This window comes from Nicotiana tabacum, chromosome 19 (assembly GCF_000715075.1).
Source record: "Nicotiana tabacum cultivar K326 chromosome 19, ASM71507v2, whole genome shotgun sequence".
Lineage (NCBI taxonomy): Eukaryota > Viridiplantae > Streptophyta > Magnoliopsida > Solanales > Solanaceae > Nicotiana > Nicotiana tabacum.
Genome location: NC_134098.1, coordinates 106,001,241 through 106,014,940, shown reverse-complemented (window position 1 = coordinate 106,014,940; position 13,700 = coordinate 106,001,241). Strand labels below are relative to the sequence as shown.

Genomic DNA, 13,700 nt, shown 5'->3' with positions numbered 1-13,700 from the left:
TACGTTTTCTTTACCTTCTCTTTGGTGTATTTAAGGGATATGAACGAAAGGTTGAAGAAGAATAGCAGTACATATATAGCAAGCACCAGAAGACAGAGACCGACAAAGATTTGAAAGGATTTGTTATTTATTTACATGAAACGGACGGGACAGCCCCCTACATATGCAGTGCAATTGCTCAGAATAATTAGGCGCATAAATATATATATATATATATATATATAATATATGCAGTGCAATTGCTCGGAATAATTAGGCATAACTATTCCAATAAAGGCACGCACAAGTTTTGTACCAAGTCGTCTTGCATAATTTGTGCAGTAATTGCTCCCTGATCAAAAGGTTTCGACGCAATGATAGTATAAGGATTGAGTTAAATTGACCTCCTACAGGTAATTTCATATCAAACTTTATGATATAGTAGTAATCAAAAAAATGATTATAATTAGTTACCTTGCACTAATAGGATAAAAAAAAATTATATTGTAAGTATATATAACTTAAACTCAAAGTAAAACTATTTTTTTTTGTGAAGCGCGCGTGCGTGTGAAGGTAATTTACAATTAAAACCAGGGATAACTAGTATCGAATGGTTTTGAAAATCACAAAAAAAAAAAAAAAAAAAAAAAGGCAACCCGCGGCAAAGTTATTGCAATTTCCTATTTGAAGATTGTTTTGAGCACAACATTTATTCAGACATTATAGATACAACCTGCTATGCATATAATCTTCATTCACTGTGGTCGGTTTCTGTGGGACCAATTGTAATCTTGCACACGTCCCTTTCCCTCCTATTTCCATCTCAATCAATCTTTGTTTTTATCCCCTTCTTTTTCAAGAGCATGTTTATTTATTTAAACGGAGCCGCATAATAATTAAGCTTCATATTATTGATCTTAACTTACTCTTAATTAGGTGTAATTGTTATTTAAATTAATTTACAACCCAAGTAGTATATTGTTTTTCTCTTTTCACAAGGTTAATTAATCATAATAGTCTCAAATGTCAAGAGAATTTGAATCACTCAATTAAAAACTGTTTAACTAAGGCGGAATATCTGGACAACCCCTTAAATTTCTCAATATGTTTTATTTAGACACTCCAACTGAGGCATATTCACCTGAACACATAATTAAATATTCATAATAGGCGCTTGAGAATATGCACATATGTTTTTCCAACGTTTTAGCTGGAAATATCTAATAGGAACACTTTATCATGTACCGTTTAAGCGTTCAATTGAAACATGCCTTTGTTCAAGTATCTAAATAAAATATACTGAAGAGTTTAAGAGCAATGGATATATTCCGCCTATAATTAATGTGATATTTAGCTATTTGCACACAAATTTGCTGGCTTAAACTTTAAAGAGTGATGATCACGATGCAAGAACCAAAGAAACCCCTAAACGTGAAGAACAAGTTGGATTTTGGAAAATTACTTACTAGTTTACATACAGTCCCTCAAACACTCTGCTATCGCTTTCAATCTTATTGTGTTTCTTTCCTAGCTATTGTGCAACAAACTTACTTTTATCTCTAGCTAGTAAAATTTGCAAAAAAAAACTTCTATCTTAATAGAGTACTATGGTATTAATTTTTGATAGCGTTAGATTTTTATTCTTAATTTTGAATCTTATTTTAACACAGATTGGTTTGACTGGAGAAGAAACTAGTGTATTATATTTTACTAAGAGAATCTACTCTTCTCATTTTCTTATTTAATTCTTCTAAATAACCAAACTTATATTAAAAATAAAAAATAAAAAAACGGTAACAGAAGAAGAAGAAGAAAAGCAATTGGTCGTCAAAGTCAAAATTAAAAAGTCCTATGCATGAAAGACTGCAAATGAAGGTGCCAAAGGCTGCAGAAGAGACCATTTGTTTGTGCTGCCACAGGGTAAAAGCCAAACACTCCCTTAAAATTCTTAATTTGTGTTTATTATGTTCTTGATTAGATAAACCGTTATTGGGACTACATGCTCTTTGGTTTCCATACACGCATTCCTATCTATTGTTATGTGTGAGTATTTACCCTATTTTAATTAACTAGTGATCGAACAAGTTACTAGTTAAGAGGCGCCAAATCGAAATTTCTCTAGCACAAACTAAGGTGTTCATTTTACATTTTAGAATATACAACATGATCATTACAAAGCCGTCTTGTGTAACCCCACATGTCCATTACAGGAAAAGTACAAACGCAGTAGACTTTACTATTACTGGTCTTTTATAATTAATTGACATCAAATGAGCTACAAAGATCTTGACTTATAAATCATGAGATTTTTTGTTCACCTACTTCATCACTCTGCAGTTGTTAATTTATTAATTTTATTGTTAATTTTAAAAAATTTAAGTGAAAAAAAGTTGACTCGGTGTACATCAGTGATAGATTCATATATTATGGTCTTCCAAATTCAGAAAAAATCTAAGTAGTAAGTAGTACTTACTATTTAGGAATCGAACCTTATATATAATAGAACCATAAATATAAATAGTGTTAGACATACATTTTAGAATAAAAAGTGATAGACATACATTTTAGAATACATTCTCGCAACTTACAACTTATAGAATCTATACTCTAGATCCACCATTATTTGGTGTAGAAATTTTTTTTAAACCAAATAAAAGGTCCATATTTATGTGAAGAGATTAAATAACATACAATTCTCTTTTAAATACTTGTTAGGAGTACATTATTTGGGTACAAAAATACTACTTTTATGGCACATGAATAGTTCCCATTAGTAGTTCGTAATTTATAATTATCAATAATGCCATTATTCAAAATATAAAAGGAAACAAACAAACAAAAGGGAACATATAAAAATATCACAAAATTCTTAAAACACTTGGCATAGCTGCATGGCCTCACGCCTACTTTTGACACGATCGACGAAGACTAGACATTAAATTACTTTACACGATTAACGAAGACAAAAACCATAGATTAATTGAACCAAATCATAATTATGCACCAAGAATTTCCACTAAAAACTCTCCTTATATGTTAAACATGTAAGCTTCAAAAATCTAATCACTTGCCCAAAAAAAATATTTACTTTCTACTCTCACTTTCTCCATTTCCATCAACAACAATGATCTTCCAAGAAATCATTTACATCCCACGTACATGACTCCAAATCTTCATCCAAAAATCCATTTCCATCTAAAATTTCCATTTCTGGAAAGTCGATATCGTCGCAAAATACTGGCAAAACATCATCCATTAATGGAGAAGGAGACCTGAAATCAAAAAAATCCTTAAGAAAACATTGATCCATTAATGGCAAATTATCATCTAACAAAATCCCATTTTGATCATTTTGCATAACAAATTCCATTCTTTTCCGATCATCCTTCATCTCTTCATTGGTAACTATTTTAGTAGCAGTAACACCAATATTATTGTCATTGTGCCTCAAAACAGAGGTAGGAGAACAAAGATTTTCAGATTCCCCTGTAGAATCATAATCTGAAACTGAAGTGATCACACTTTCTTTTTTCACTGGCGGCTTCATAAAATTAGTCAAAGCATCAGGACCGCGTATTTGAATAGCAGCTTGATCATAAACCATAGCTGCTTCTTCAGCAGTTTCAAAAGTGCCTAACCAAATTCGGGTCTTTTTCACAGGATCTCGAATCTCTGCAGCCCATTTTCCCCATGGCCTCTGCCTAACCCCACGAAATTTCTTAACATTTTCGTTTGTCTTCAAATCCATCATCTTTTTCTTCTTTTTGCTCAAATTTGATGATTTCTTCACATCTCCACAAGACACTTTCTTTTCAAGTCTTATCTCCGTAACATATTTTCTTACTCGTTTTTTCTCTTTATCATCAAAATCGTCATCACTTGAAGAATCAGTAGCATCACAATCAGTGTAACAAATCCGAACAACTTTTGGAGTTAACTTATTCTCATGCTTAGTACTGATAGACCTGTGGACTACACACTTCTTGATACTTTGTGAAAATTTTCCTTCCATTTTTTTAACATGGAGAGTGAGAAAGAAAAGAGTGATTTATATGATAGAAGTTAAAGGGGTGGATGAAAAAATGGAAAGAGAGAGAGTTGGAGAAGAGAGAAAATAAAGGAAGAACAAGTCTTGAAGGAGGAGAAAGTGTAACAGTAACTGATGATGAAATGAATTAAAGAGGGAGAGGTTTAACGACTAGTCAATGAAACCAAAGTGTGTGTGTGTGTGAGAGAGAGAGAGAAGAGGGAAATGGAACAGAATCAAGAGATATATAGGAGGAAGAAAAGGATGAGGATCCCATTTTTGAGTCTTTTGGTCAAATAATAACTATACTATTATACAGATATTTTCTCTTCCTTTTGGAATTTTCTTGCTTTCTATTTTTTATTAATGAATTTCACCAAATTTATCATTAACTAATAAGTAACGTAATTTTCTTGAGATATTCGGATGGTCCTTTTCAGAAAAAAGATTAAAATATGAAAGCTTTAATTAATTTGAGATAAGGGTGTTTTGGAGCTGATTTTCTTATTATCAGACCAAAATAAAATCACATGTTAATGATAGTAAGATAGAAATTAATTGCATTATTTGAATTGGAGAAAATATGAGTTGTTAAAACAAGTTATTTAATAAAAACCAAGGAAGAATATGAAGTATCATTATAATCGAATTTAGATCAATATTACTTATTTAATAAGAATTGTTTTTCGTTTTACAAATGAAAGGCGGTTAAAACGAATCGCCGCATGGGAGTGTGGGCCTTTGCTAAATGACCTATCGAGTATCGCCTACCGCTCCTTGCCCAGCAAGTCTCTTTTGCTCTTTTGACTGTCCCTACTGTGATATCATTTAATTAAGAAAAAGAATACTTTTAAGGTTTTTTTTTGTACAAAAATATCTACTACTGCATCAATAATGAAGAACATTTGAAAATTATTAATTGTAAAAAGTTTAGCCATAGTTTGAACCTTGTTAACTGGTATAGGAATTAGGCTGATGTTTGAGGGTAGAGGAGCTAGTTCAGAGGGCTGGTATAGTTTGTGTGCTGTAAATATTTCAATTGGTAAATAAAATACTCTACTTACAAAATATATATATATATATTAGTTCGTATTTTCTATGTAGTTTCTAAACATAAAATTTTACTTACTTTGGCGCTAAAAGTTAAATGTATTAATTAATATACCAGAAGCGAAACTGTCCGATCTCTTCTGATATGAACACGTACCATCACATTGACATTTTTCTGAGACAAAAAAGAATGCGTCATTTTTATTAAAACCTAAGCCTGTAAGAAATTTGGAATCTTATAAAAAATATTCTAAAGATCGACCTATTTTTTGGAATCTATAGTCTTAGACCTATTTTCGACGTGGTTACATCAATATAATTAAGGCAGTGGGGGGAAATTATAGTTGCCTGACCATATTGAGAATGCTGGTGAAATCATTGGGTCACCTATATGTCACCCAAGATTTTTAATCTCACAAACCTTTTACTGAATACTAAACGATTAAATAAATTCTTTGTGCTACTTAAATCATTTGCTTGTCAACCAAACACCTAATCTTCCTATCCCAAGAAAATAGTGGTTTACAAATCAAAACATAAACTGTATTATCACGAGAATGAAGCCTAAACTACTGGTACCAAATGGAGGCTTTCTTATTCCTATGTTAACTACGTAGAAAAATTTCTCTAATATTCAATTTTATTTCATTATTTTTTGTAAGAGTTCCCTATTTTTTGTTGTTATTTTCTTAGTTTAATAGTAATAGGTGTATGTTGTTGGCGGGAATATATGAAAGACATGTGTTGATTTGGTTACCATATTGAATTGTTTAAGCGAAACGTTTCCTTGCTTTTGCACGGTTCCAACTTGACACAACCAAAGGATCCTTTATATTTTGTTGCATACTTAAATTGGTTATCCCACATCATCTTTTATTTGTTACATTTTTAAAAGATATGTGTCTTAATTGCTAATGCTTGCACTCCAAGGTATAAAAGGAATTAAATATAATAGTATATTTTAACTAAACAGAAAGATTAGCCAGAAAAGGGAAAAGAAAAACGAAATCAAATTTACAAACAATAAATCAGCGAGAAGACAAACAGTTGCACAATTTACCAAAAGTCGTAGACGACAGGGCCAAGGTACACCGTCCGGTTCAAATATCAAATTACCATTATACATAGCTGAAATCTTTTCTTTTTTTGGGTACTGGAGTTAAAAGGCTTGGGCCCCAAGCAAAAGCAGACTTAAGAAAAAGAACCAGTTTAAGAATGAAAGGACACCCAAAGTCCCAAATTCAAAGAACATCGTACATGTGTAACAAGTTCTCTTTCATTAAACAAATACTATAATATATAATTTGTGTCTCGTTGCATAAAGAAGCAATACTTGAATTGAAACTTAATACAGTATATACATAAACTAGCAAGCACGTAGTATCTTTTATATGCTTAAAACTTAAATCCGCCTAGAAAGTTTAATAGTATCTTTTATATGCTTAAAACTTAATTGTAATATCTATATTTCAACATATGACAGAGTAGTAATCTAATAAAAGGATGTAAGTTAGTATCAAAATGACAATATAAAATTTTCTTATAATATCAGTGTAATTTAACATGTAGTAGAAGGTCAATAACTATTTTTGACATGTACCAAATAATGTTTATCAGAAATTTATTAATTCAACTATATTTAAAATGACCTAATTATAAATATATTTCACACCGTCACTTAACTCTTAAGAAAACTAGATATATACCAAAGAGAGGTTTACAATGATTCTTTTGCAGACTAGGGTAGAGAAGAAGAGTGCAGAGATAAATAAACAAAAGTAATTTAACACCAACGGTTACAGATTAATAGTACATGTCAAGTCTCTCGAACAATAAAAGTAAGCTCAATTTTAACTGTTACTATTGTCCCTTCCCTGATCCTCTAATTTTTTTTATTTTTTTTTTGGGTTTTCCACCCGGTGTCCGGTACCCGCATTGGAGCCCAACTATATTCGGATTCGCGCCGTATAGGGCCCCATTCGGGGGGAAGCGCTCCCTACCAAGCATTTTTTCATACCCAAGACTCGAACCCGAAACCTCTGATTAAGGGAGGAGCAACCTCGTCCGCTGCACCACATACTTGGTGATTCTCTAATGTTATTGTTACTGTCAAATAAAAAAAATTAGATCTACTGATTTTTCGGTGCACGTTATTTTCGGATTTCCCTCCTAGTTTCTTAATAAGGTTAAGGTCCCTCATAGGAGAAACTGAAACTGAATTTACCAGGAGGTGTGGTACAATTTTGTTAATTGATATTTTGATTAGAGGGCCCCCTTTTTTGCCTTCAGAGGTATTTTATCATTTCATATGAATACACTCACTGCGACAAAGACATGACTGAAACTTAGAGAAGAGTCAGTTCAATGAATTGGATCATATATCATCTTGCTTCAATGATTGAGTTTGGTAAATGACACCTCAGGTTTAAAATCAATTAGATGGAGAACGCCCACATGGGAACAACCATCACTTTCTAAATTGCCATGACCTGCCTTGAAATATAATTTGATAGCTTCTGTGGGACAATGCTTAATCATCGAAAAGACAAATATTGAAGACCAGAAACACATACATGCACCACCAGAAAAGCAAAAGGTACCAGCAGAGGTAACAGGATCTAAGCTAATCTATTAAAACCAATGTTAACACAAAAACAGAAGAACGAAAACCATACCTGATCAGTTTGTAAAAGATGGTACAGTACAAACATTAAATTACTGCGGTCCAGGCTCATTTATCTGCTTCAAGATTTTTCTTCAACCTTTCAGTACTTGTGCATGGTTAGACAAACTAGATAATAAGAAGATGAAAATATCCCACCTCAGCGGATGGAAGGATAGTTCTCACACGTTATAGAGTGTTTAAGTAACAAACACAACTGGAAATTAAATACAGAAGCTGCAATCCTAAACCAGATAAATAAACACTTCCAGATTTCTTAAAATGTTAAAATCCATATAAAAATATTCAAAGCATCTCTTTTTTCTTGGAGAGGACAACATTTAATGCTATTCTACACTTTGTTGATTGGGAGAGGAGAGAGAACAGGCACATGAATTCTTTTTACATGGACTCGGGCCCTTATATATGTTCTAACCCATGGCATACTTCTGAGTCCAACTCCTGGCAGTTGATTCGTATTTAGCTCTGTCTGTCTTGTACATGTGAGCAATCTCCGGCACCAAGGGGTCATCAGGATTTGGGTCCGTCAAAAGTGAGCAAATTGAAAGCAAAACCTGAAGGCAATACAAACACTTTTCCCAGCTTAAGAAACATATCTATATGACTCCGTTAAAATCAACCAGTTAAACTGGCCAAGGAGAGCTGTTCAAAGAGAATATATTGATCCGTGAAAACAATAGATGACACCATTAGAAACTGAGGCAGGAGTATATTCAGACACTCTATTGAATGGGTCTTATGGACATCTTACATAGAGCTAAACTGTATTCACCAGTACTTAAAGGCTAGAATAGATACCACAAAGAACAAAGGAAAAAGTCCCTATCATCTGTAATATTCTAGTTAAATCATTTCCTTTTTTAAAAAGTAAAATTATTTTTAACCTTCACATTATATAAATTGGCTGATGGTTTTTTTTTAACAAGAAAACATTATATAAATTGGCTGATGGCTTCAAAATCTATTTGCAAGGGCTCTTATCAACCATGACCGTAGCAAGGCCCTAAGAATATATCTGTTTTTTAGCAAGGGCTCTTTAGCTTTTACTGAAGGGAGCCTTGGAACTACGGTAAAGTTGTCTCCATGAGACCTATAGGTTACGGGTTCGAGCTGTGGAAGCAGCCACTAATGCTTGCATTAGAGTAGGCTGACTACATCACACCCTTTGGGGTGCGGCCCTTCCCCGGACCTTGCGTGAATGCGCGATGTTTTGTGCACCGGACTGCCCCTTTTTTTTTAAGCTTTTACTACTTGTCAGCGGATAAAAGATAGCTTGAAAGGTAAGAAAGGACCTTGGAAATAGTTAAGGCAGGGCTCCACTGCTCCTTCAATATGTCCAGGCATATACTGCCATTACTGTTAATATTTGGATGGAAAACTTTTGTCCTAAAAGCAACCTGCAAGGATACATCCATAACTATAACACAAGAATGTTGACAAGATATATTATGCACACGTCAGAATTCCACCAAATACTGCCAGATCATATCATGCCCGACATGATGAGTTTCCAAATAGTAGGATGTACATGTATTTTAGAGAGAGAGAGAGAGAGAGAGAGAGAGAGAGACGTGCGCGCACATGCATAGATAACCATGTTGATATTAACCATGATTTCTTTCCAGAGAAGCTGAATCCTGCACATTCTCAATCCTTCGCCAAGAAGAAATTTGTTCATTCTAAAAAAGCTGTAATGAGTACTCTGTACTGCTGACTTTACAGGCAGCAGGAAGATCCTAATGTTTTTCATGATCCTTTTTTTTTTTTGATGACAAGGTGATCTTCAAACACATTATTATACCAGGGGTGGAGCTATGTAGAGCCAAAAAAGTTCAATTGAATCCGCTTCACGGAAACTAATATTGTACAATGGGGGGCAAAAAGAAATGTATTTGGCTATATATAAATTGTTGAATCCAGTGTTGTGAAAAGCGCTCGCTTCAGCGCTTTAAGCGTGAAGCGAAGCGACGCGGCCACTGAGTCGCTTCTGTAGGGTGAAGCGTAGCAGGTAGGTTGAAGCGTCCGCTTTTGCCAAAAAAGCGAGAAGCGCTAGCGAAGCGAGAAGCAACGGAAGCGCTCACTTTTGTCTTTTAAGAGCCCGTTTGGACATAAGAAATTTTTCCCTTTTTTCCAAAACAAATTCACTTTTTTTCGAAATAAGCTTTTGTTCATAAAATTTCCAATTTTCACTTGAAGATGCATTTTGGAAATTTTCGAAAATTTGAAAAACTCCAAAAAGCTGTTTTTGAAAATTCACTCAAATCACTCACAAAACTTCAAAAACAATCCAAAATTATATTCATGTCCAAACACAACTCTAAATTTCACATATCAAATTTTTCCCTTTTTTCCAAAAAAATTTTACTTTTTTTCGAAATCAGCGTTTGTTTATAAAATTTCCAATTTTCACTTGAAAATACATTTTGGAAATTTTCGAAAATTTGAAAAACTCCAAAAAGCTGTTTTTCAAAATTTTCACTCAAATCACTCACAAAACTTCAAAAACCCCCCAAAATTATATTCATGTCCAAACACAACTCTAAATTTCAAATACCATTTTCACTTGAAAAAAAATTTCCCCCTATTTTGGAATTTTGCAATTCTTATGTCCAAACGCCCACAAAGTCACTGATAAACAAAAAAGCTCAGTCTTTTTTTACAAAATCAGCGAACAACAGAGCAAGCAACGACTAGTGTTGCATTTTTAAAGCCCAGGTATGTTTGCAGCGACTAGAGTTTCAATTTTCAAGCCCAGGTATGTTTTCTTCTTCTCCTCCTACTCCTAAGTCCTTAAAATTGCTGCCAATTTTTTTTTTCCTTCAGTTCTTCATCTTTTGTTCTTAGTCACACTGCCAATTTTTTAGTATTGGCAGTTAAATGTGTTGTATGCAGTTACATGTGTAACATGTGTTGTCTATGCAGTATTTATTTTAATATTTTTCTTAATTCCGCTTCACTTCAAAAAAGCGAGCGCTTCGCTTCTCGCTTTAAGCGAAAAGGGGCTTGTCGTTTTTTCTCGCTTCACGTTCTTCACAACACTGGTTGAATCCCCGTGACTTAAAGAAGATTCTACTGTAGCGGCAAAGGGGGTTCAAAAATTAATTTAGGTCACATGTTTAAATCCAACGAGGGACATTCTAGTATTTTTCCGAATACCCTTTCATAAATTCCTAGCTCCACCACTGTAATATACTAATAAAATATTTTTCTGGAGTTCCCACACGACTCTCAACTCTTAATTAGTAAGTCAGGCTCACCAACAAGCCTAAATTCAATGAGAAAGATTCCACTATTTTCTTTGATCACCTCATCAGGCACCCAAGGAAAATGTCAAAACAATGAAAAATAAGCTATATGAATCAATCCCCCAAAAAAAAAAAAAAAATTATCTTCTTTCGATATTCCTGACCTGAGCTAGTTCATGTAACTTAGTAAAATGGACATCTACCAGCAATGACTCCACCACTGATTCGTCACTATTTAACGGCCCAAATCTACTTATTATGTTGGCTGCAATGTCCTTAAAGCTATAATCCATAACCAGGAGCTCCTAACCAGAAAATCTATACCCACATGCTTATCCAAAGTTGAATTATAAGAAAGTCAGAATCCAACAGAACTACTCTCCAAGTTGTAAACCTGAAAAATAAATAGCACCGGCAAACAGCAGAAGTAATTAATCACGAAGCTATTTGAACTATTTCATACCTTAGGAGGTTTGAATGGATAATCAGGAGGAAAATGTATAGTAACTAGGAATACACCACCGGTATAAGGGCTGTCTGGGGGACCCATAATTGTGGCCTGCCAATGGAACATGTCCTCTCCAACGGGGCCTGTTACCACAATCCACATGGTACAAAGGTAAGGAAGATAATATCAGTCAATGATGAACCACATAGCACATACATCCCTTATACAAATACAACAACAATTGCACCTCAATCCCAAGCAAGTTGGGTCGGCTACATGAATCCTCACTAATCATGTTATTCCATTTAAGTTACTTAGACCCATATTATCAACAATAAAAACCTCCCTTATACAGATGCAAAGAATACTTACACAACCTCTTGTTCAGAATTAACAAGGCCCTACCAACCACTAAATTCTTACAAGGTTCTCTAGTGGAATATCTCCATAGGACATAATAAGTTGAAGACTCAACTGGCAACAAGAGTTGCATTTCAAGAGAAGTAGAAAGCACTTTAATAAGCTTAATGCAATGGGATGACAATGTAGGCAAAGAATTCTCATTGAAAGACATCTAGTCAGGGACTACTTTTTATGAGCAAGACTTCAATATTAATAAATTACACTATATTATCAAAAAAAGGACTTCAATGTGAATGCATGGTTCTCCATCACCAAATACGAGAACAAAAACAAAGTGGGAGTACCGAACAGAATGAATGACTACTGACACACTTCCAAGCTCTAACAAAAACAAAGTGGGAGCAACACTTCCAAGCTCTAACTAAAGGTGGCAAAGAGGTGTTGGATTTAACATAGTTTATGTTAAGTATAGAAAGAATGAAAGGCAGAATGGAACAACTTGCACGGATGCTAATGAACAGGGGCAAAAATACGAAAGTAGATACATTTTTTTAAGAAAAATTATTGTATATAGGGGGTAGAGGAAGGGAAACTAGGGGAGGTAATACCAAAATGGGGAATCGAACCCTCACCAATAAGGTGAAAGTTCAGGTAGCCAACCAACTGAGCTACTAAGATTCCCCAAAGTAGATATATAATATTGAGCGTGATAGGACAAACAAAAATCAGAAAATGACAATGACAGAATGGCATATGATTGAGTGATAGATTGATTGGCGAAGGAAGAATAAAGAATGAAACTTTACCCACAAAACTTTCTTTCACTAGCATCACATTATATTAAAAGTATCAAAACTATTCAACTGACAGACAGATCCCTGGGAGACAAATAACCATAGAGGAGGAATTCTTAAACATTTGCTGTCTATATGTCTCCAAAATAAAGAGAATATAGCGTTACTGTTTGATATGGATACAAAACAGTTAATACAATTCAATTTTCTCCCGATATAATGTTGTATCAGCATTCAACAATTTATCCAGCAAGTTAACTCTAACTTAAATCCTACAAAATCGGGCACCCTCGTTTTGTGCTTAAATCGTAGCTCATCTTGATTATGGTAACACAATGAGCCATAATAAAAATCAAATACCACAACAAGGTATAAACAGCGCAAACCATCTCAGGAACGTTTAGCCTAAACTTTTTTTCTGATCTAGATGCAAATAAATCAGTTTCTTCACTAATTTAAAATTTAACGTAATTTGATTGGCAAGTACGAAACAATAGATATTTACATAAAACAATGACACGACGACGAACATGAAAAAGAGAAGGATACCGGCGCTGCAAGAGGTAGGAGGATCCCTCTGGAGATCCTTGAGCTCCTTCAAAATCCGTTTCGAAGCCATCACTCAGAGACCGAGATCGAATCTGATATAACGAAAAACAACGCGAGAAAACCTAGATCAGATGCAAAAATTCACGAGAAGACAGCAAAATATGCGAAGAATTATATATATGTAGAAACAGAGGCGTGAAGAACCTGAATAGAGAATTATTGGGAATAGAAGAATTTGATTCTTGGTTTCGTAGAATTGCTGGCTCTTAACGCGAACAACCCCCTTTCCCCAGTGGCCAATATAGTAATTGTTGCACCTTTCGTCTAAAGTTCGGAAGTCCAATCATTTAATTTTCATCTCATACCAAATATGGATTCTTTATAATATAATACATAGTTATAACTATATGTGAATATATTTTTTTAATATCGGGGTGAAATAAGAAACTATTAAACTTCCTAAATAAGACAACTGAGTAAAATGAGTTGTCAAACTAGAGGCTACCGGGATAAGATAGTACAAGGTTTAATTCTTCTTGAATTATAGGTGTGTTAAACTTAC

General features: G+C 34.0%; 2 protein-coding genes across 2 annotated transcripts; both read right to left on the bottom strand.

Annotated features, from left to right (window-relative positions):
• Nucleotides 1-2,835: 2,835 nt before the first annotated feature.
• Nucleotides 2,836-4,272, bottom strand: LOC107767830 (pathogenesis-related genes transcriptional activator PTI6). The gene has a single exon (XM_016586924.2). The coding sequence runs from the start codon at nt 3,989-3,991 to the stop codon at nt 3,095-3,097; it is 897 nt and encodes a 298-aa protein (XP_016442410.1). The 5' UTR covers nt 3,992-4,272; the 3' UTR covers nt 2,836-3,094.
• Nucleotides 4,273-7,956: 3,684 nt separating this feature from the next.
• On the bottom strand, nt 7,957-13,487 carry LOC107767831 (ubiquitin-conjugating enzyme E2 28). Its single transcript, XM_016586925.2, has 5 exons — nt 13,343-13,487; nt 13,139-13,230; nt 11,448-11,575; nt 9,032-9,136; nt 7,957-8,293 (listed from the first exon to the last, which is right to left on the bottom strand). The coding sequence occupies exons 2-5, from the start codon at nt 13,206-13,208 to the stop codon at nt 8,150-8,152; spliced, it is 447 nt and encodes a 148-aa protein (XP_016442411.1). The 5' UTR covers nt 13,209-13,230; nt 13,343-13,487; the 3' UTR covers nt 7,957-8,149.
• Nucleotides 13,488-13,700: the final 213 nt, after the last annotated feature.

What these genes read in the sequence shown, in the direction of transcription:
- LOC107767831 (XM_016586925.2), bottom strand. Translation starts at nt 13,208, where the DNA reads ATGGCTTCGAAACGGATTTTGAAGGAGCTCAAGGATCTCCAGAGGGAT. An exon ending in TCCTACCTCTTGCAGCGCCG is followed by an intron (nt 11,576 to 13,138) that starts GTATCCTTCTCT and finishes TTGTGGTAACAG; the next exon opens with GCCCCGTTGGAGAGGACATG. An exon ending in CTGCCTTAACTATTTCCAAG is followed by an intron (nt 8,294 to 9,031) that starts GTCCTTTCTTAC and finishes TATTGCCTTCAG; the next exon opens with GTTTTGCTTTCAATTTGCTC.
- LOC107767830 (XM_016586924.2), bottom strand. Translation starts at nt 3,991, where the DNA reads ATGGAAGGAAAATTTTCACAAAGTATCAAGAAGTGTGTAGTCCACAGG.